Here is a 24,422-nt window from a genome sequence, read left to right as displayed (position 1 = left end):
TAAGATCTCTATAAAATGTTAACGCTCGTCGTTGAAAACCACTCGATGATTCTTTTACTGCATAATTTGAATTAAGTAATAAGAGTAGGATGTTAAAAAAATTGCCTCCGTCAATTGGGAAATTGACGATCACAAATGCATTGTTACTGCCGACACAGAGCGGAGTTTATATATTTGCTACCGTTACATCCAAAATTCACGGTGGCAACTCTTCAGAAGTAGTGTACCTATTTTATATACTAGTTCTATATTTCTCAATTTAAACAAACATAATCTCAGAGACATTGACTGCGATTGCGCAGCGTTGTTGGAAATGACTCTGACGGTCAACCATGGAATAACTGCAGACGTCATTCAATCAAAAGTGGTGTAGCATATTGTATAGCATTAGTTTATTTTCATGTGTTCATCTAACTATAGTTTCACTCTCTGTCAAAGAAGATATCCTACCTTATCTTTTTTAAAAGATTTATGCTTTTTGGCGAAGCAGATGTTAAATTCTCGGTATTTCTTGTGTTAATAAGATTCTGGATGCTATAACGCTACGTCGAAAGCTATCGAAAACTGATGTATGTAGCATTTATACCTCCAGAGATAAAATCAATCAAATACTTGTGAAATAGATCTCCAAATTTATAGAATACATAACACCACCATCAATTAAACTATTAGTAAACCAACAATCGCGATTTTCTTAGACTTTTGTGTAGTAATGAGTGATTTGAAAGTTTCAATTATGTATGAAAAAAAATGACAAACTAAGATTTAGCAGTAGACGCCATTATACCATAACGCTTACGTTGTCATGTTTTTTTTAAACAGTTGTTGCAGTAATAACCTTGACAAAGTAGGGCGTTTGCTTGGGATTGTGTGCTGTATACATTTGCAGTCACGTCCGGTTGAAATGGGAGCTTTAGACCCGATGTCTCGTGTAAGAAGAGTTCCTTGATCTCTGCACGTATAAGAGCCATTGCATCAACTATATGTGGAGTCAGTAAGTGGACTGTTGTAAGGCAAATTTCCTGCCAATATATATGCATAACATTACCTTTTTTTATATTGGCAATATAACGGACAAGGTATAATAAGGCCATTTTTTGGTCTTTTGAATTCGAAAGTAAACAAGAATTATTGATTTACTAAATATTAACCTCCAAATAACCTTCATAAGACTTTAGTCTATCAGACTTCAGTATCAGACTTTAGAATATATCTTATGAATTGTGTCTTGTATATTTGCATAAGGGTTTCAAAATTCTTAAATGTAGTGCAACACTGCATTTACTGCCAAAATAGCTTCATTTTGTGATCTTGTCATTAATATTTAGATATGAACAACATGTACAGCGGTATCCAAAAGATATATTTTACACAGATGTGTATGTGTGTAATAACATTAACAGTACAAGCTGAAATGTTGTTTTTAGGGTTTGGCTGTTGCTCATAATGATTTTGTCAAAAAACTATTTATTAAAAGGTAATTTTAGCTTAAATATGCCAAATACAACATGCTTGTGACATCACAAGTGACCTTTCATCAGTTAGGTGTTCAAATTATATTAACCGGTTCGTTTATCAGTAAGATTAACTTAATTTTGAAAGGCTTAAGTAATTTTACTATTTTTGTAATTTTAGGGGTCAAATAATAGCTCTTATCATACCTCCTCCTTCCCTGTCCTTTTACCTGTTGTATCTCCTTGAGGAAGCTACCTATTATATCAAGTGTTAAATTGTTCTCGTCATGAATATGACCGGACACTTAGCAATGAATAATCGATCAATCGTCAGTATTTATTAAGTGGATATTTCCTTGAAGACATCTGGTAAAACAATTCAATTCAACCAACCTCGTTAACAGAACTGTATATGTAGTATAAAGGGTAAACAATGAATAAATGAGATGAATAACGTGGAATAATGTTTGCGTTTTTATTATGAGTATTTCTGAATTTATATTTTTCTGATCATCATAACTGGTTTCGAAACATAATTATTCCAGTATGGTTTGTGCTCAGTACGACTAAGATCACAATTGGAACAACCTTTTTTATACCACCATGATCCTGTTTGGCTGACTGCACAACTGCCGCCATAAATGTTGTTGTCCTGGTCTATGGTGGAAAATTTCACCCCATTGTGAAGTTTAAATTTATCAACTTAAACGAAAATTGAAATATTAGCGATACAATTGGAATAACTACCGGCAGACATTAATTTCTTTAACCCTAATTATTAGCCATATGTTAGAAGATGACAAAATGCTCTATTTCAAATTTAAACTCGCACTTAAACTCATGATCACATTTTTTTCCCTCACCGCCGCATTCTGTATGTGGCTATTCCATGTCAAGAGCCCGTAGTTCAGTGGTTGTTATTGGTATCTATCATATTTTTTATTGTTTATTGTTTTATCAGAAATCAGAATGATGAAATTCTTATTTGAAATATTTTAAGTTACGTTATTTCCGGGCCTTTTAAAGCTTATTATTCGGTATGGGTTTTGCTCATTGTAAAAGGCCGTACGTTGACCTACAGTTGTTTTTTTTATCTATTTCATTTGAACATTAAGAAAGTTTCAATATTTACTCTTTATAGAAATCAATCGTGTTTTCCCCCAAACTACAATCAGGTTTTCATTGCGCTTAAGCTTATCAAAAATCAAAATGTGAAAGCAATAGTGGCAATAAGATCCATATTTGGCCCAAAATCTAGTACAAATCTTGTGGAAACCGTGAACTCATTGTTTTCTCTTACATGACAGAGGTATAAGGTTTTCAGATAATAAAACATTTGATTTTGCCATTTGACTAGGGACTATTCGTTTTGAATTTTCCTCGGAGTTTTGACAAGTTACAATGGCAACAACAAGCAATGAAGAAATTTGTTAATTTTATAAAACTTGTTGCTAGTTTCTTGTTTTGTTCTTATTAAGAGTTTGTTTTACATTGGGAAAGTATTTACACGACAGAGAAGCAACTTCCTATTTGATGGTATTATGTATAGATCAATAAGAAAGCCTTCTGAAATCATAAATTGTTTCTTAGCTGTTTACTACTTCTGGATAGAAATGCATACAAAACTACATAACACTCATCAAAGATGAAGTTGTACCAGCCTTATGACCTAGTACGCAAATTGCGCGTTTTGTTTACATAAGACCCATCAGTGGCACACGAGTCAAAACTGTTTGAAATTCAAATCTAATACGAGGTTAAAGAACATAGAAACACTCAATTCGTCAGTTTTCTCCATTCTTTTGTAATATGCGCATATCATGACATACTTATGACGTAAAAACAGATAAAATTCTTGTCTTTTAATGCTTTTCCCTTTTTGCTATTCGCGAATTTTAACATGTTTAAGTAGTTCTAAAAACTTTAGCATGTTGAATAAAAAAAAGAATAAAACATGTAAAACAAGTTTTATTACAAAATTCCTAACGTTATTTAAAACTATTGTTTTAATTAAATGAGACGCAGTAATGTGACCTGGAAAATATATATATTAAAATGTTTTAGAAAAAGTGCTATGGCAACTTAAGTTTTAAGACCGTTTATGTGACAACAATAATTGTGTTTGTATGTCTATTACAGACATCTCAGAACAGAAGCTAAGTTGGCACTAACACTGTTGAACATACGAAAGGTTTATTGTTACCGGCATGAATATGCTATCATCTAGACTAAATAGCCAGGCCATCGTTAACTATATCAAGCGAGTTTATTAATGAAAAAATTAAAAACAAAACCTTATCGTAATTACATTTACGCGTGGTTGTGCTTTTCGAATCAAAGTATAAATATAAAACATATAGTTCAAAGAGTTGTCATACTATCATGGTCGCTTTATCATTATGATAAAAATGTTATGCTAAACATAACACTCAAAGAAAAAATAGTCCTTCAAATTTATATTATGACACTGAGACGTAAAATTACACCCTATAGAGTGAATACTGACGTCAGGACATCGGGGAAGGGAAGGATTTAGTCCATTTTTTACGTGGCAAGTCATCTATTTTACCAGAAATATAAAAATAAAGTCAGCAGTGCACAATGGATGGTAAACTTGACCTCCCCATTATTAGTTGTAGTAATTTTCAACAAGTTTTAACTTGACTGGCAGCTTTATAATTAACGAATATTTATATCTAGGAAAATAATACGTTTCTATGTGTATAATTAGTTTATAAACTATTTTAACTTATTTCGGCAACCACTCATTAGATTAAGCTACATATCCACTGTGCCATGATAAACCCTCTTTAAATAAAGGTCACCATTTCCAGATAATTCTTAATTTTTCATATTTGATATATACGGGGGATTTCTAATGAATCTTTTTGTTTAAAATTGATGTCTTCAATATGTATGGAGAGCTCAAAGTGCTGGGATTCGACCTTTGATGATGGATGTGAGCAGCTGAGACATGGAGTACCTAACCCTGTTCATATAATTTGAATAAAAAGATATGAACCTTATTCTATAATTTTACAAAAGTATACCTACAGCTATCATGCTTACGGTATTTCATGGAGAGATTAATATATTTGACAAATATCTGATGGATTTGCGACTGCAGTTTATTCACATCAGTTATAAAATAGATATGGTTATGATTCAATCAGCAACCTTGTCATATATTTCATATAAAAAGTAAAATCACATAAATACTGAACTCCGAGGAAAATTCAAAAAGGAAAGTCCCTAATCAAATGGCAAAACCAAAAGCTCAAACACATCAGACGAATGGATAGCAACTATCATATTCCTGACTTGGTACAGGCATTTTCTTACGTAGAAAATGGTGGATTGAACCTGATTTTATAGCTAGCTAAACCTCTCACATGTATGACAGTCGCATCAAATATAAATTTTTCCATCTTAAGATATATCATAAAGCTGAAAAAATATTTCTTATTCCAGCGGCTCATCTCTATCACTCATTGAATTGTAATCCCCCCCCCCCGAGACTTATCCAAATGTGATTGACATTGAAAGACTAGTAATGTCCCACGGTCATTTTTGCAGAATTCGGTAGTCTTTTGCAATATATTTTGAATGTGAAACTGGCAATTTGAGTCTTCTGTATATATCGAAGACAGAAAGTTTCAAAGAATAAATATGTCATTTATATCTATACATTAGCTAGATTTTAACACAATTTGAGGAAGATTGAAAGATCGGAAAGGTCTAGCCAATGCCCTGGGACCTTTTACCTGAATATATTTTGAATATAAAAAGAATTGAAAATGTTCTTGTTTGGTTTCCTTTATTTGAATTAATATTTTTACATGTTACTAGAGTGTCCGTTCGCTTTTGTTTATTGAAAAACTATGTTTTAAAATTTGTAAAGAGAACATTTTGATTTGCGTATGGTTTTACATTCGAGGACAACGATAATAGACGACAACCTGTAGTGAGTCATAAAACAATCATTAAAAATTTTCATGCCATCGAATATTCCAATAATTATAACTTTAATTCAGAAAATTTGAATATCGAACTAACTGCTAGCAAATAACGAACCAGCGGCTCTCTACACATACATTTAATTTTTAACATGTATACACATAAAACTTAACACTGTAATGAAAACTACTTTTAATAACTACACTAACTGAAAGACGAATCTTACTATCACGTAGTATTATTGAAACGTTGAGTGAGGATGCTTAAAACATGCAGGTTTAATTTAATTTCATTTTTTTTTATGAATGTCAATTTGTTTTTTAACAAAAAGAGAAAACAAAGAATGAATTCAAATTTAGAAAGAAAGCATGTTTTTGTTTTATAGATAAATGTCATTTTACCGAACAAAAACGTGCTTAATGATATACATGTACTATTTTAAGTAATTGATATTTCATAATTGTAAACGTTTAAAAAATCTGCTATTAAAGCAAATGGACATATATAAGATAAAATACTTCACCTGCAGTTCCAGAGTAATCACCAATAGTAAGTTTGTATTTTGATGCAGCGTTTCCTACATTGAATGTCTTATACACAGCATATATTTTGTTGTTTGTTTTTAAGTCCATCATGTCCACTCTCAACTCGTATTTCCCACCGGACGTTAGCATATGTGTGTATTTGTTGCCTGAATATGAATTAAAACTTAATATTAAATTATTTTTGCTTTCTTGTACTTGTGAATATTCACGTAAACTAATTTGTACATAATTATTCAATAACCACTACATGCATTTCTCTATCGGAATATTCATTCTGTTCGATCTTGAAATTTAGAAAAACAACTTACCAAACCAGAATTCGCCATGTATATCACCAAATCCATTTTCGCATTCATCCCATGTACGTTTAAAACTAACAGATCCACCATACCGTTTTAACATAACCTAGTTAAAAGCCAATATGATAAAGATTAATGTGACATATTTGAACGACTAGTTCATCGTATTGTCTCTTTATTAGAACTGTACGTGTTTGGTGAAATTCAAAAATCTATTATCAAATTGAAATCAATTTGTCTTGTTTGAAGAAAATTATATTTTAGATACCGTCATAACCGTTAGTACATGCATTAAACAATGTTTTTAAAAATCAAGCAAAACGGATATACCAACTATTCGTTTTTCAATATAACTATGTCGCAAAAGTAATACAACAATATAAATCTGTAAGAAAAATAGCCCTGTTGTTAATCATGTTGCACATACTGTCCAGCCTCCCCCGTCTGTGGTCATATCGCAGTACACCTGAACAGATTTATCTCCCCCTGGATATATCTTGTAAACACCATTGTTCATTTTTTTCTTTGTTTTCCTCTTTAATTCTGTACAGTCTTTGTACTTTGGTGGTGAACATACGCCTGTAAAAATAATATTTGTCGAATTGTCTAATTCAGACGTATCCATGAAATTATAATATTAAAAATTGTGCGCTACTGGTACTTCTCAACTTCGCGTCAATATTTTTTAAACCATTCTTGCTTTTCAACAAGCAATACTCCTTTTCTCCTGCAAATGCGATATTTATAAATATATCAACCTTAAACTTCTACAATATATTTCGGACATCATTTTATTCAAATTCCTGTCATTTGTCATATATGTTTGTACCGTTTGAAATGTAACGTTTCTAAATCATTGCATATCAAAACATAAAGACATTCTTTTCCCGTAAACAAATCTTATCTTTCAGATTTTTCAAATTATCATAATAACCAACAATACCTATTATCCATAGTTTTGATGTTTTAAACATCATATAACGAGATGTGACTAACTAGATGAGTTGGTTTTTACGTTATTAAGACAGAAACCCCAAAACACGAAATTATATCTAGTGGTCCACATACGGTCTTCTATCAGTTTAAATCACCTTTTGTGTCCTGTTTTAGTAAGTCAAAAATTTTCCTGGTTTCTCTTTCTCCTTTTGATTCTAAAATCATACGAAGACATAATCAGACTTAATATTTTAAAATAAATAAATATATCACAACAAAAGCCGACATCATAAAATGCAGAAATTTGTTGTGATAGCAAAACATGAAATTCGAGAATAAGACATTTCTTATTTCTACTATTTGTCTTCGAAAAAAAAATTTTCTTGTTTGTGTATTTTTCTTCAGGGTCCGATTCGTTTCTTTACTTCAACAGCTATTTTCACTATAAGTTTGCGTTATATTTTTACCCATTTGTTATAAAAATTTCAATATCTTTTCTATCTCAAATACTACATTTAAATTAAGGATGAGTTACATTTACAAGGGTAAAATTAATTTCAGGGCTTATTTACATACCCCTGTTAGTTCATTTGAAATAGTACCAAAAAATGTGAAACAAAGGAGGAGGTATTATAAGAGCCGCTATTTTGCCCCTGAAATTACAAAAAATAGAAAATTTATTCAAGCCTTTCAAAATTAAGTTAACTATATCGCTAAGTGAACAGGTTAATAATTCTGGACACTCAAGTGCAGAAAGGTCACCATGGTGTCATAAACTTTTAGAAAACTACGCCAAAAAGATATTCTAAACTCATTAAACATGATAAATATTGTGTCAAATACATTTTGAAGGAAAATATTGTTTTGGGTAAAGCTGTTTAAAGATAAAATGACATGATTTAAGCATGAGGCTTTTGTTACAGTTTTGTTGTTTTGTTTTAACTTAACGACGTTTGAAACCGTTATGCTAATCTGTAAGACATAATTCAAAAATATAAATACTAATGTCCGACAGTCTTATGTCTTGTGAACATCTGAAGGATGTGCTGTGATAGATTGATGATACTTTTTAATTTTAAAATTGAAGAGGAATAAAAAATAGGCCTTCTCATACCTTGTTCTGAACAATATCTCTAAATAATATTTATACATTTACTAAAAACTAAACAAAAATGCGTTATATATATATATATATATATATATATAAATATTTGTAGTATACAATGTACAAATATTTAATCAATATACGGTATGTTAGGGTGAAAAATAGGTCGGGAATGAACTAATTACAACTAGCAATAAGAACTGGCGGGATGAGACGAGGAGCATCCTCAGAGTAAGCATCTCATGCAATACAAATGAAAAAGCCAGCACCAGGACATCATGGGTTGACTGAGATATAGAAATATTGTCACCTGCAATATAAATGGAACCCATGCTAAAGAGGGGTTCTTTTTAATGTTAAGTGTGTGTTAAAATTCAGCTACGTCAGGTCAGAATTCAAACCTTAAACACGATGCTTCGTATTATTACCATGATTAACACGTTCTGTTTTATTAGTTTGTATTACAGAATAGACTCTTTAGACAAGGCACATGAGGCAGCAAAAGTGCGACCCATTTAGTTATTGCTCAAGTACTATGGTCGTTTTGCTCTTTAGTATGGATGATAATCAGAAAAAGGATGAATTTGGGGTAAAAATTAAAATGCTGAAGCCCTTATGATATTGAAAAGCATTGAGAAGGAAGACTATAAGGTTCGAATAGTCACTTGGTATTTTTGATGCAGATAGGTATTTGTCACAATTTTTGTATTCCATTTTTATTTGGATTAGCTACACAGAATATAAGTAATCAAAATTAAAAATCGAAATACCTTCAACAATCCATTTTATTTCTTTTCTGAGTTGTGTATTTAATTTCACCACATCTTTGTATACGTTAATATCTGAAAAATAGTTAAATGGTGATTACTATAACATAATTGTTGACAATTGCATTATAAATTCTTGACTTTTTTTTATTATTGAAAAAGAAACACCAAAGCAAAAATATACCATCATAAGTCACATATATTCAGGAATAGTTAAACAAGTCATGAAGTCTTGAAAACATAAATATTCCGTGCAGTTATGCTAGTGGTCGTGATCTATTGAAGATGAGACTTTAACTAAATATACGACAAAATACCAACATTATTTCAGTATATATATTATTAAAAAGCTAATAGGAAAGAAAATAAGCATATCAACGTGGAGGTATTTTTTCTATATGCAGGTGATACTGGGATAATCTTTTATAAAAAAAAATAATGCCGCATCACTTGTTTGTGAAGCTACTTCACAACTGACCCTAACTGTCGATTTTTAGGTGCGGATCAAAGTATAAAGCAGATTGTCATTTGGGAAGTATCAATGTTGAATGTGGAATTATTCAGTAAAAAGACTAAATATATATAACCAAACATGAACATACAGATGATGATAACTTCTTTTCAATCTTTTTGAGAAGCCCCTGCACTGACGGCGTTTAATTTAACTCATGGAACATGTCACTGAGAAGTGGAAAACTAGAGGCTCTAAAGAGCCTATGTCGCTCACCTTGGTCTATGTGCATATTAAACAAAGGACACAGATGGATTCATGACAAAATTGTGTTCGGTGATGGTGATGTGTTTGTAGATCTTACTTTACTGAACATTCTTGCTGCTTACAATTATCTCTATCTATAATGAACTTGGCCCAGTAGTTACAGTGGAAAATATTTTGTAAAAATTTACAAAAATTTACAAAATTTATGAAAATTGTAAAAAATTGACTATAAAGGGCAATAACTCCTTAAGGGGTCAATTGACAATTTTGGTCATGTTGACTTATTTGTAGCTCTTATTTTGCTGTACATTATTGCTGTTTACAGTTTATCTCTATCTATAATAATATTCAAGAAAATAACCAAAAGCTGCAAAATTTTCTTAAAATTACCAATTCAGGGGCAGCAACCCAACAAAGTGTTGCCTGATTGGTCTGAAAATTACAAGGCCGATAGATCTTGACCTAATGAACAATTTTATCCTGTCAGATTTGATGCTTTGGTTTCAGAGATATCAGCAAAAAACTGCATTTTACCCTATGTACTATTTTTTAGCCATGTCGGCCATCTTGGTTCGCGGGCGGGGTCATCGGACACATTTTTTAAACTAGATACCCTAATGATGATTGTGGACAAGTTTGGTTAAATTTGTCTTAGTAGTTTCAGAGGAGAAGATTTTTGTAAAAGATTACAAAAATTTACGAAAAATGGTTAAAAATTCACTATAAAGGCCAATAACTCCTTAAGGGGTCAACTGACCATTTTGGTCAAGTTGACTTATTTGTAGATCTTACTTTGCTGAACATTATTGCTGTTTACAGTTTATCTCTATCTTTAATAATATTCAAGATAATAACCAAAAAACGAATAAATTGCCTTAAAATTACCAATTCAGAGGCAGCAACCCAACAACAGGTTGTCAGATTCATCTGAAAATTGTCGGGCAGATAGATCTTGACCTGATAAACAATTTTACCCCTGTCAAATTTGCTCTAAATGCTTTGGTTTCAGAGATATAAGCCAAAATCTACATTTTACCCCTATGTTCTATTTTTAGCCATGGTGGCCATCTTGGTTGGTTGGGAGGGTCACCGGAAACATTTTTTAAACTACATAACCCAAATGATGATTGTGGCCAAGTTTGGTCAAATTTGGCCCAGTAGTTTCAGAGGAGAAGATTTTTGTAAAAGTTTACGGACGACGGACGCAGGACGACGGACGCCAAGTGATGAGAAAAGCTCACTTGGCCCTTTGGGCCAGGTGAGCTAAAAAGTAGGTGTTGTTATGATGACTATTATTACTAATGTTAAATATGTTGGTAACTTGAAGAGTTGGTCCTGCAGACGGGCACACATAGACACACTTGTGTAATGTTGTTATCCAATAATCAAGTAAGTCCACTTGAAAGTCAAAAGGAACATTAAGGAGGTTCGATCACCTAAGGGTGCCAACTCTTTAAAATTCAGCTGTACGTTTTAATCACATTCCTAAATTAAAGAGAAATCAAGCTTCTCAATGATCAAAACTAGTGTTTGTCAAACTGCTATATATCTAATGAAATTACTCCTGTAAGTTATGTGGTTTAAATTTTATGAAATTTTTACATTTTTGTCTACACGTCAAAGTAAATATTTTATCAAAATTTTATGACAATCAAAAAAGCCAAAATTATTGTAGTCAACGTGTTGTTTACCCAAACATATGATTTCCACGGAGTTCGCTAAAAGTAGGTATTAATTGAGAAAATGTTGGGTTTGCAAGTGAATTTTCTATTTCTCGCGTCTTTTGCAAAGTTTTGGATGGCATGAAAACACAAAAATGATGTTATATTGGGCTTTGACCGCGAAAAAATCATATTGCTGGGGGAAATTTTAATGCAGACTATGAACAAATATTTTCTATTTGATGTAATATACTGCAAATCAATTTTTTTTGATTCGATTTCAGAACCTTACTGCAGACATGTATGTTAACATTGTGGATTTCAATTCAATTTAAACAGTATCGACACACATGTAATACTTTATCAGAATTTGATCTTAAATCCATGAAAGCTGTGAATATGTTATCAACTATCTGACTATAAAATAAAAACAACTACATACTGTCTAAAATAGTCTGTGTATCCTTTTTCAGATCTTTTACATTTTGATGTTGATTGCCATGAATGCATGTATCTAAGCAACAGTAGAAAAATAAATATATACAAATCAATTGCGTATGAATATATACAGAAACCACATTTTCAATAGAGAATAAAGAGCTTTTAACATTTTATTTACATTTGATTATTGTTGAAGTAGCAATCTTGATACCGTTGTGGATAATTGTAGATGTTTGTATTATGGCTTTCACCTTTTCAAATACATATAACTGTTTTGAGCATCAATAAGTGACATTTATTAAACAAACGAAAGGTGACAGCATAAATGAAGAAATGAAACAGTGTCAAAACAACAAATTCCTGGACAAAAAAAAATCCTATTATCGAATCCTCGGTGATTAAAAAACAATGATAATAATCAATAAGGAATGGTGGTGGTGGTGGTGGTGGGGGTATGGGGTGGTCAAATGCGTAATGTACAAAGACAACCAAATGTCATTTACACTGCCTAACCTTGTAGCTCCTGCATCATTTTGTCGATTCTCATATCATTCTCCGAGGACTCACGGTCATTTCGAACTCCTAAAATATATAATTTGATTATGAAATATAGTTATGCACTGACGAAATTATAGATTAATACCATTACAATGCCTAAGTTTTCTGATTAATTAATTGACACCTCTTGTATCTAGCACTCGATGCTGTAATTGAATACACAAATTTTGTTTCTTTTGACTATTACATAAATTCAGGAAGTCAGAAGATAGCACGACAAATACATATTCAACCATTTTTTTGTAGAAAAGTTTTTTTTACATGACTCATCGGTGGGTCAGTAAATGTGTATCATATTCAAATGTAAATATCTAAAAAGAAAACATCTAAAAAAAACACCAAAAAATAAACAAATATTAACATCAAGAGAAATGTGGATACGACACATTTGTGTTTTCATAAACAGATAAATTTATTAAATTCCAATAATCTTGTGCTAAGAATATTGTAATTAAACTTCCAAGTTCGAATATGGACATGTATCTTTTTACAGTTTAGCAAATAGTTATCAGGTCAGAAAAACAGACAGGATGATATTTCGAAACGTAAACAACTATGGTAACGAGCATTTTTATTTCGAAACGACGAATTCTAAAGATATGTTCCTACATCCGACAAACCTTTTAGAAGGCAATATTTAAACAGTTAAAGGCATACGACAAAGGTTTATTTGTCAATTCTTCTTAAAAAACGTCCTATATTTCCCCTTATGTCGGTGATTTGCAATCAACTCTTTGGACTTATTTTTAAAATCTTCATTTTGTTGATTCGGTTTTGACTGGAAGGAACATGTAAAGCAATTAATAAAGATACATGGCTTATAATTTGGTACGACTACATAAGACTCATCAGTTTGATAAAGGCAACAGTAGTATACCGCTGTTCAATAGTCATAATTCGATTAAGCAAAAACAAATCCGGGTAATAAACTAAAACCGCGGGAAACACATCAACTATAAGAAGAAAACAACGGAATAACAGAAACACTGAACTACAACAAAAGAAAAAGGCAACATACATAGAAACGGACTGTAGATAATAACTGCCATATTCCTGACTTGGTACAAGACATTAAAAAAAAATGGTGGGTTGAACCTGGTTTTCTGGTTAGCCTAACCTCCCGCTTATATGACAATGTTAAAAATACCTATAAAATGACAACACTACATGACAGGAATACAGTACAAATAAACGCAAGAACACTCAGCACAGAGAAATACTTAAATAAATAATATAATAGTACATTACAACATGTAAACCGCAGAATACATATAATAAAATGGAAGATTAAATCTAATACAAAGTTAAAGATCATTAAAAGCCAAACATTTCGAAAACTACGATAAAAGAAATATCTGCCTCAGGTAAGAAAACCCTTAGTGTTCCGAATAATAATTATTTTTATAAACAGTAAATTTATAGAAGTTATATAGGTAATACAATTTAGAAAAGAAACAAGCAATATAACCAGTAAAGGTGTTTGCTATGTAAAATCAAGATTTTATAGATCAATCTGCTAGACAGTGGTTCTATTTATACCACGATTGAGCGCTCCTGTAGTCAAGAAATCAACGTATATACGTTATTGTTATGTCCAAATCAGTCATTTAAAACTTTTGTAATGATTCGTACTGAAATTTATAGACGATACCAAAAATTGTCAATTTACAATATTGCAGACTTAAAAGGTCTATCAGGAATCTGATGTTCAGTAGTTGTCGTGTGTTGGTGTGGTTCATAAGTGTTTCTCGTTTCTCGTTTTTTTTTTATAGATTAGACCGTTGGTTTCCCCGTTTGAATGGTTTTACACTAGTAATTTTTGCGGCCCTTTATAGCTTACTGTTCGGTGTAAGCCAAGGCTCCGTGTTGAAGACCGTACTGTGACCTATAATGGTTTATTTTTTATAAATTTTGACTTGGATGGAGAGTTGTCTCATTGGCACTCATACCACATCTTCTTATATCTATTTGTATGTATCTGATATACTTCAAACATCTACACACATGAAATTATTAAGAAACTAACTTCTCACTTCCTCTGGCAAACTTGGCCTGAGATAAATTTTGCTATGTTTAGGTCTCTTTTTTATTCGATTTTCACTGATGAGTCTTTTGTAGACGAAGCGCGTGTCTTGCGTACAATATTTCAAGCCTGGTATCTATAATGCGTTTATTATCTGTATAGCTCTTCATGCATGTGTTTAATTTAAGAATTGAATATCTTTTATAATTTTATTGGGGTGTGAAAGCGTTGACCGAAACACGTTTTGTATGAAGCGAGGAATTACATTTTTATGCTACAATCATGAAATTAAGAGTTTTATCAAGCTTTTCGTTTGTTTTTCAATGCATTGTTTTAACATTGTCACGGAAAGCACGTGCAGTCATAGCTGTTGTATTTCATACGGATATAATATATGATATTGGAGTGCCTCGCGATTGTTGTCAGTCGATCAAATTTACGAATTCTAATGAAACATACATGCAATGTAATAATACTTTGGCTCTTGGGCTGATAATACATCTGATATAAAAAATGCCATGTAGTAATCTGATAATATTTATCATATAATTGAATCCAAATTAATATGACGGATTAATAGGCTAATGAGGAAGATTGTTTTTGTTTGTTATAGAAGTAAGAGGTGAAAAATACCAAAGGGATCCCAAACAGAAAAATAAATGAACAAATTGCTTTCAAATCGTATTCAAATCTCTTTCAAATCGTAATTCTGCAATTTGTTAGTACCATTTGCTTGCGATTCATTAAATAAATCATAAACAAATCAGTATTCGCCAAATTCCCAAAACTGATTTCTTTGTGATTTCTTTCAAATGTATGATTTGTTAGCAATTTGTTTCTGTTTTTGTGTGATTTCTTTATGATTTGTTTACTTAGGATATCGTATGAAATGATTTCAAAAAGATTTGTTAACTTTGTTCGCTAAAATTGTGTGATTTCGTTATGATTTGTTTACTTGGAATATCATAGGAAATGATTTGAAAATGATTTGTTAACTTTGTTAGCTATCATGGTGTGATTCATTGATGATTTGCTACAATGAAAACAATGTTATTGCATTCAGATTTTCTGGGTTTGTCTTTATCTCTGACTTCCGGTTGAGGTCAAATTCAAATTTCAAATACTGTTCTACATTAACTGAACAAAGAAGGTTGCAAGATGAAGAGTAAGATATACTATTATTGATGACAGTGGTAAGTATCTTAGTCATTAACTTATTGTTTCAGGAATTCAATTGTATGTCAACTATTCAAACATGTCAAAGGTGTTAAACTTTTATATTCGGAAACTGTGCGTTTCAATATCTCGTTATGTGTACTGTCTGAATAAATTTTCAAAAAAAAATGTGTAAAAGACATGTAAACAGAATGAGACGAGCAATTAAAGAGTAGCTTCCCGAGTCAGCAGACAACATGCACTCGCAAGTTTTATGTTTAAATTTTTCATGATGTTGACTGGTCAGGTATATAGCTGTAGCAGATTTGGACCAAGATTAAGACCCACCTAGTATTCGACATCCTTCTAGTAAACGTGGTTGCCCATGTTGTCAACTCTCGTTAGATTCAAATTCTGGAGAAGTGAGAGAAACTTTTCACAGAGGGAACAATTGCTCCCTCATGACAACCCGAAATAATAATCCCTTAACAATCAGAGGAGTAGACAAGGTAAAATAAAGACAAGTGCACTTCAAAGTTTGGGGGTCTCAGGGGCAGAACAGATTTTCGATCCAGATGTAAATGATTTAATCTGTGAATCGATGATGATGTCAATTAATTGACGATTTGCTTGTGATTTGCTTAATGTAGGAATATGATTTACTTCTGATTTGTTAAAGGTTTGATAACAATTTGTTTATAATTTCTTCATAATTTGAAAACAATTTATTTGCGATTTGCTTGAGGTAGGAATATGATTTACTTCTGATTTGTTAAAGATTTGATAACGATTTTTTTATAATTTCTTCATAATTTGAAAACAATTTGTTTGCGATTTGCTTGAGGTAAGAATATGATTTCATTCTGATTTGTTAAAGATTTGTTAACAATTTCTTTATAATTTCTTTACAATTTGAAACAAATTTGTTTGTGATTTGCTTAAAGTAGGAAAGAAATATCCTCTGATTTGTTAATGATTTCAATACAATTTCTTGACAATTTGTTTATGATTTGTTTATGAATTGGAAGCAATTTGTTTGTGATTTGTTGTTGTGATTTGTTAGCTCATTTGCATGTGAAATTTTATCACTTTCAAATCATAAAGAAATCATATGATTTGGTTATCATTTGTTACCATGATTTGTTCCTATTTTTTTTTTGTTTGGGATCGATATTCAAACTCATAAGTCGAAAAAAAACTGACAATTCAAAACGATAACAATTTAAAGAAATAGTGACATGGTCCTGGTAAAATTGAGATGTATGAATATGAAGGCGATCGATAACTTATTTACATTTATTTTTAGGTCAGATAGTACAGGTAAAAGTTATTTTAAAAATTGAAATATTCGAAATTGATTTACGATTACAATAAAAAAAAAAACACAACAGAGGATGCAAATAAGAAAATAGAAATAATAATGATTAATAAAACTATTATAAAAATGAGTGAAACAGACCAAAATAATAACAAAAAGTAAGAGGTTAAAAACAGAAACTCTTATAAAACTCCATCAATGTTATTTTAAATACTTAACAACATTTTAGGCTACTTCTAACAGTAAAACTTTTGTTTATTTATTCAAATATATCCCCTAATTGGAAAATATCACATGGTTTGACAACTTTTTTAAATCATAGATTCCTGGATTTAATTGATGCAAACATCCTTCAAAAATGAAAAAAAGTATGTAAAATCGCAATAATTAATATTTTTTGTTATGTAATTTACAATGGACAAGAGTTGAAAGATTTACGACCTTCTGGATACCTTATCTAATCCTGTTTATCTCTACGTTTGTGTGAAATTTTGAAATGATTTATATTGATCTAAGCATCTTCACATATTTTTCCTTTGTTAATCGTTTTGAACATAGATATCGTCAGGGATTGGTACGATTCGAAACCAACATATTCAATAAATTATATTTCATAAATTTTAGAAATGAATTTTTCTTACCTCTGACCAGCGTCACATCTTTTGAACAGGATACGATCAATACGGAATTCAATACCACCAACAAAAGAAACATATTGAACATGATTGAAAGCAACCACATTTGGCATAGAAGTTGGTAATTTTGGTCAACGCGTATATTATGTTGGATTTCTCTACATAATTACTGTTTTGCGTGTCTGTAATAGATCCTGCATTTGGATATACAACAGATGATGTAGATAGATTTACTTAACAAATTGAATTCACCTTGTTTTGGATGGTACAAAATACGGAGGGTATAAACAACCCACTAACAAATACTTCGGCACTGGCATTATAATGTGGATATTTCTTTATTAAAATTTGTTTTTATGAGTTTTGGGAATCAATTATACTAAGGAATCATCTCCCTTATTCAAATCTATGAGTTCTTCTCCGGAATTGGTTAGTATGACTTATGTCTTTTTTTGTTTTATCAGCCCTTCAACGTTGATATTAGGTATTGGATTTTCAAAAGTTCTGGCATCTAGCATCAAGGACGAGAATTAAATGTCGAAATGCGTATCTGGTGCAGTAAAATTTGTACCGTTATTGGTATTTTTTATAATTGAATATTGTGTGGATAGAGGACTATCAGTTTTATTACTGTTAAAATACCTCATATCGTACATGTATGTAGTTATGTATCTACTACTTAAACGAATTTTATTCTTTGGTCTCCGATAAACTGGTTAGACTGAGAACACCCAAATTTTGAATATATAACTGATAATAAATGTCTGAAAATATCACTCTTTTTTTATTTCCGTCATGTGTTTTGCAAAATTAAAAATAACAGCTGATAATTAGAAATCCTGGTGTTATTTGGCACAGTTTGAAGATTAAAATCCAAAAAAAAAAAAAATAAAAGAAAGATTTAAATCGAATTAACAAGATGATAGATATTTTTCTATAGTTTAATGGTTTGTCATTTGTTCTTGTTGACAACCAGCTCATATATATATTGACTTAACATCTTTCATTCACTTTGTTTAGGATGGTACAAATTATTACTTCAAATGCAGAAAAAGTTTGGCCTTAAAAAAATCTTGATTTATCAAATTTTGAATGAGTGCAGCATTTAACCCCAAAAGTTGTTTGTCATTCAAAAAAATTATGAATGGTCTACATTCCTGAAAGTACACATTTTTGTTTTGAGATTTATGCAAAAGGCATGTGCGAGTAATCTCCACCTATTTTTGGAATGCATGATAGAATATGCGTGTTGTCATGTAGGTTATTGCTAGGCATATGACAGTCCTTTGAAACCACAATGTGTATTGATAGTACGTAATATGTGGTTTCTTTCCTTAACATGATCTTAAAAGCAGGGTGGGTCCGATTACGGATGCAAAGGGCCCGGTCCCTCAGTAGAAAATTAATTAATTTTTATAAATATAACATTTGTACGGCCTTTCCTTTATTTTAATGACTTACATTCCGTGGTATTTTCCTTAAGAAAATTACTGAGGTCTTGTATATACAATTATACGCCAAAGGTTTTTTGTATGCCATATCTTGATGTTTAATATCTATTTGTAGAATTTGGCGTTTATATCAGATCTTATATATTTTTTTTTACTTAATAACTGTAAACTGGAGGGCTTGGTATATCGTGCAGACAACTGTCTATTGCTGAAGACAAGTGTATGGTGCCTTCTAAATGAGTTTTTGGTTGTTTTTTTCGTCTTTGGCTTGAAGCCTCAATATGTCTCACTACACAATACACCTACTGCCAGTCCTGCTTATTTTTGTCCGCACGAACATTTATATTTTTACACTTTTGCACACAATGTTTTATGCTGCATTTGTTTGGGCGGATTATTCATTTTCATAATGTCATGATATTAAATGGAATTTTGACGACACACGTACAACGGGCCACTTGAAGGTTGAATTGTGTATAGAAATACGGTCATCTCTTGGGCTTTTCCGACCCGCTGTAAAACCTTTGCAAAATTGGGCGCCTGTTTATAATTAGCTGTGTGGAATTTACTAATGATAAATTCTTAACAACTCCGGACAGAATGATGACGTTAATGCCTGGTGAAGAGTGACTCTACTTATTCCTTTCGCATTCAGTTATTTTACATTTTTATTAAAGACAAAAATTCTACGTATGATGTTTTTGTTTACATTTTACACATGTCGTGTACTTATGTCGTTAGAATAGATATATAGTAAAGTAAATGCAAACTTATTTTTTGAAAGTTTGCATTTTTCCCTTTTGATCAATGATGGGTCTAATAGCCCAGTAAATTCCTTTCCCTCTCTACCTGCTACTAACAAGAACTGTCATCAATTCATACGGTGAGAGGAACTGGTCTTGAATGGCATATTCAAAGTTATGTTGATGTGGAATCGTATAATAAACTTCCAATAGCATTTCTGTAAACAAATTTTAAATGTACTATCATAAATCTTAGGCAATCGTTTGAAATTAAGTATCTCCCTCGTGTATAGATCTAGTCCCAGTTTGACTTTACTTTTGATCCTTTTTCGTTTTATTTGTTATATTAGCATCCCTTTCCTGATAAAGTTAAAGCCAGACAAGTTCGTCGTACGCACCAAATGAATAAAGTTTTATATTCATATATAGCGGCTGGAAGACTGTTAGAGCCCTAGGGTATAGTTTGCTCAGTATTTAGTGTTTCGGCTCTAAATAGATTTTTATTAAGATACATTTTTACATTTTTCGTTGATTAGTCTAGAAATTTTGATAAAACTAGGTTTCAACTCCCTCAAACAAAAATGACAGTAGGTGGATTCTGGTTCTTCTATTTCATTTAATTTTTGTCATATAGATCCTTTATAATGAAATATACTTTATTATACATCATTTGCATTATCCATTTTTGGTTTCAGTGCTCCTTATGAAGTTAAATTGAGAAAGGAAACTTGGACTTAAAAATTTATAAAGTTTTTATTTTCACTTTCTAGAACTGGGGGCCTGGTCTCGTTGGCTGAGTGGTCAAAGTAGTCGAACTACTGTTTCACTAGCCTGTCAACACTGAGGTTATGAGTTCGAACCCCGCACGTGGCAGGAGCGCTCGGCTTCAATCTTAATTGGATAGGATTGTCAGTTTTCCTACCGAAAGTCGATGGTTCTCTCCAGGCACTTCGCCTGCCCCAACCAATAAATACTGGCCGCCATAAAATAGCACAATAGTGCTGAAAGTGGTGCTGAACAACCAATAAATCAATCAATCGTCTAGCATTAGGCATATACTACTGCTGATGGAAATTAGGTCTATGAGGGTATCATCAATTGTACGACTTTGTCCCCACCAGAGCTATAGAAAAACAGTACATTAACGGGTGTTACAAAGACACTTTTTAGATGATACATGGACACTTTTTAGATGATACACGGACACTTTTTAGTTGTTACACGGACACTTTTTATAAATAGAATCACTCGTGCATGATCAGTGAGTTCATGGGCACTTTAAATTTCAATTAGATTTGAACATTTTTGTTTCACCGACATATTTCCTGTCTTTTTTATTAAAATATTTACGTTGGCATCAATAACTATATTTTTTTCAAACAATTCCATTATATTACTGTTCATATCAGTACACTAAGGGATTGACCATTTAACATCAAAAGGGGGATTATGGGTTTTTCCTAAAAAAATATTCTGACCCCCAATTTTATGAGAAAAAATATATTGTGCTCAAGCAGATGGCAAAATGATGTTCTGATTCCTGATTTTACTAATACCGTATATAATAGTGCTAATTTCAAAAAAAATATTTGGGTGATAGCGTTGAAAAACTAAATTTTCTTACTCAAAAAAAAAAAAAAATACATACCCCCTTTTGAAGCTGAATGGTCGGTCCGTAAATGTATTTTTTTTTTCAATATATGGACATGAATAGTACTCTCGACAATGCTGAAAGTAAAGAAATGCTGGTACCGACGTTTATATTTCAATAAAAAAGACAGGATATATATATATAAAAAAATCAAATCTAATCAAAAGATAAAATCCCTATCAAATCACCAACGCACGATTGATTCTATAAATAAAAAGTGTCCGTGTAATACATGTTCAAATAGGTAGTAAATCGTTAATAAAATCATTCAACTTAGTAGACCTGTTCAACAATTGTCTACACCTACAGTTGAGAACGACTACGACAGGTGAGATATGAGGGGTCGTCTCAAAAATAAAATTTTAAAAAAATATTATTGATCGCATATGATTATTTTGATTGCCAATGAGACAACTATTCAACATGACGTTTTTTTGTGAACCGTACCTTTTTTTGTTTATTAAGTATTTGCTTATCAAAATCTAACTTATTTGTGAATTGACTATGAAGAAAGGGAAGGAATTCAATGTTTCATTTCTTTTAGACGCCGAGTTGGAAAATGAAAAAAAAAAGAAAACAAACCTGTATTTTTGTAGTAGATGTAATAGTTATACACCGAGGGATAGGTGTGTCTGGATAAGAAACCCCGTCGGCCGGAGGCCGGAGGGGTTTCTTATCCAGACACGCCGTATCCCGAGGTGTATAACTAACTTACACCCCATTCTAAACCCTATGTTTGTTAACATTGATTATTAAATGAAAAAAATAAAAATGAAAAAAACGATAGCATATTTATTGATAATATCAAACCATGATTCATAAGAATTTTTTTTATTCTATGAAACCCCACTAGTAACCTTTCTTTGATTATCTTTGTTCAAACTTTGACAAGTGAGTATATTTTACAAATGTTAAAGTTGTTTTACAAATTCCCGTTAAATCCATGTGCTAATATGGATCAGCAGGTCAAGGTTGACTGTTTCGTGTATTCTTCTTACTATCAAAAAATACATCATGCTCCTTGTATTCAGTTGTCAAGATGGACGGGTATAAGACAGACGACATTTTGTGGCAAGCGTTGGATTTGGTAGAAGAGACTAAAGATGAAGACAATATTATAACCCAAAGTACTTACCTGTATCAGTTTAATAAAGGTAATCATAACTTTATTTTATATCTTTAATACGGTTTTATAGAACAAAAGCTCCTCCCCCCTCTTCTCGGGAAAAAACCCCCAATCATATTCTGACATACTAAGGGATAGGTGTGTCTGCATTAGAAACCCGACTACCAGACACGCTCAACACACAAAGATACAGATTTAATATTTAGGAACTCCCTTTTTGGGGGCAATCAGGGGCTGATCCAGCCAGGGGTTCCCAACTCAAGAGAAAAAAAAAGGGGGGGGGGGGGGGTCCAACCATTCAAATTGCATTGATCTTTTAAATAAATGTCGGGTCCAACCCGCGGAACCTCCACCCCCTGATCGGCCACTGGGTAACCGAGGGGGAGGGGGTCCGGGAGTTAGAATCCCCGTTTTTCAATGCTTTAGAAATTAGAATAGAGACATATGACTGGGATAAAAAAAAATATACCTTCAAGCAAAGGAGTATTTAAAGGATAATTTTGTATTCAAAATAGATGCTTGATTTTTTCGCTATTGGAATTTCCTAAAATGTGTTTTTTTTTTAAATCTTGAAACAATTTGTAGTGAACACTATGAGTAATTTCTTATGTTCATGCTATTTAAAAAAATAATCAATTTCTATTGTTACGAATAACAATGGACTTTGTTTGCGGGATGTAGAAGCAGGGTTTTCCAGAAACCCCGCTTGTCACACCCTGTGGTCAAAATCCATTGTTATTCGTAGCAATAGATCTATTCAATTTACACGAAGAAGTATAACAATAGAACTGGGGTGTAAGTTTAATTAATCAATGTTTATGTCTGTTGACTAGGGCGGTACATCTTTTTACAATGTCCGTTAATTTTGGCTTCGGATGACTCAATATACTCATTACTTTATTTAGTTTTAGATTACCAATTTGATGTTCAACAGGAAATCGATATTCAGTGACAATGCAATTTAAATTTCGACTCTTTCTCTTTAAATCATCCGGCTTAATGTGATGTCGCTGGACCTGCTAAACCAAATGCCGTAGCTTACCAGAGAGAGAGGAGGAAGCTAATGAATTGCCTCGCCCTAATGTTGTACGACCAAAACAAACTTACCGCAATATAGCGCCCATAAATGAATCTCATTCGCGAGAATCACCTGGAGTACAATACGTTCATAATAAAATAGATTTTTAAAGGCCCTTGGTGTCTCTTCTGTTTCAGATTCAGATTCAAATCAGGCGCGTATAACATGCCGCAGTGTTTTACTAGTATAATTGGATCTAAAACCTTCCCTAAATAATGAGTATGTTATGGTCAGAAAATGAAATTTTAAAACCATTATGCATGGGAAAAAAAGAAAAGAGTAGAAAACCAAAGCTATGTCCTAAAAAGGGAAGTGTAAGCAGTACTTGCTTCTTGCAAGACACACGAATGACATTTTTCGGGAACAGGGAAAGGAATCTAAGACAAAGGGACAAGATATGTTGTCTATCGGGAGACGGGCAACATATAACGGTCAATCAGTTCAGCACTGTCCAAAAAGACACTGCAAAGACAACAAGCTCTGTTGAGATAAATATACCATATGCATCACCGAAGAGACATTAATTGTAAAAATGCACATGTGGCGCTGAAAAAATGGTGCCGTTAATGTTTCAAGTTCATTAAGGAAACACCTCAACTTTAACATGGCATCTTGAAGCGGAGTAGTCCCTCGTTACTAAATTATCGATGTTGCCTTTTCCTTTGACCTTTAAACCAATAGACTTTTACCCCTCCTAAAATTTAATGTGTACAACAAGTGACCTGAAGATCGGTTGAGAAACACAAAATCTAGCGGGCGGACGGACAGTCCATTTACAATGATCCTTCCGCAAAATTTCCC

At 32.1% G+C, this 24,422-nt stretch overlaps 1 protein-coding gene across 4 annotated transcripts in view; it reads right to left on the bottom strand.

Annotated features, from left to right (window-relative positions):
* Positions 1-1,915: 1,915 nt before the first annotated feature.
* Positions 1,916-24,422, bottom strand: part of LOC127723732 (fibrinogen-like protein A) — a 130,424-nt gene continuing 107,917 nt past the window's right edge. The window contains exons 1-9 of one of the 4 annotated variants that reach the window (XM_052230482.1): positions 17,579-17,675; positions 12,397-12,465; positions 11,885-11,956; positions 9,067-9,138; positions 7,347-7,406; positions 6,683-6,834; positions 6,265-6,361; positions 5,935-6,102; positions 1,916-2,156 (exon numbers count right to left, since the gene is read on the bottom strand). In XM_052230482.1, coding sequence (XP_052086442.1) covers positions 1,951-2,156; positions 5,935-6,102; positions 6,265-6,361; positions 6,683-6,834; positions 7,347-7,406; positions 9,067-9,138; positions 11,885-11,956; positions 12,397-12,465; positions 17,579-17,660 — 978 coding nt within the window. In that variant the 5' untranslated portion in view covers positions 17,661-17,675 and the 3' untranslated portion in view covers positions 1,916-1,950. Of the gene's footprint in view, positions 2,157-5,934; positions 6,103-6,264; positions 6,362-6,682; positions 6,835-7,346; positions 7,407-9,066; positions 9,139-11,884; positions 11,957-12,396; positions 12,466-17,578; positions 17,676-24,422 lie in introns of those variants that run through there. The other 3 variants (XM_052230484.1, XM_052230483.1, XM_052230485.1) reach the window with 3 other exon arrangements.

The sequence above is a fragment of the Mytilus californianus genome, unplaced genomic scaffold, assembly GCF_021869535.1.
Source record: "Mytilus californianus isolate M0D057914Y unplaced genomic scaffold, xbMytCali1.0.p SCAF_13, whole genome shotgun sequence".
In the NCBI taxonomy this organism is placed as follows: Eukaryota; Metazoa; Mollusca; class Bivalvia; order Mytilida; family Mytilidae; genus Mytilus; species Mytilus californianus.
The sequence above is the reverse complement of the archived record's forward strand: the minus strand, read 5'-3'. Positions and strand labels throughout refer to the sequence as shown.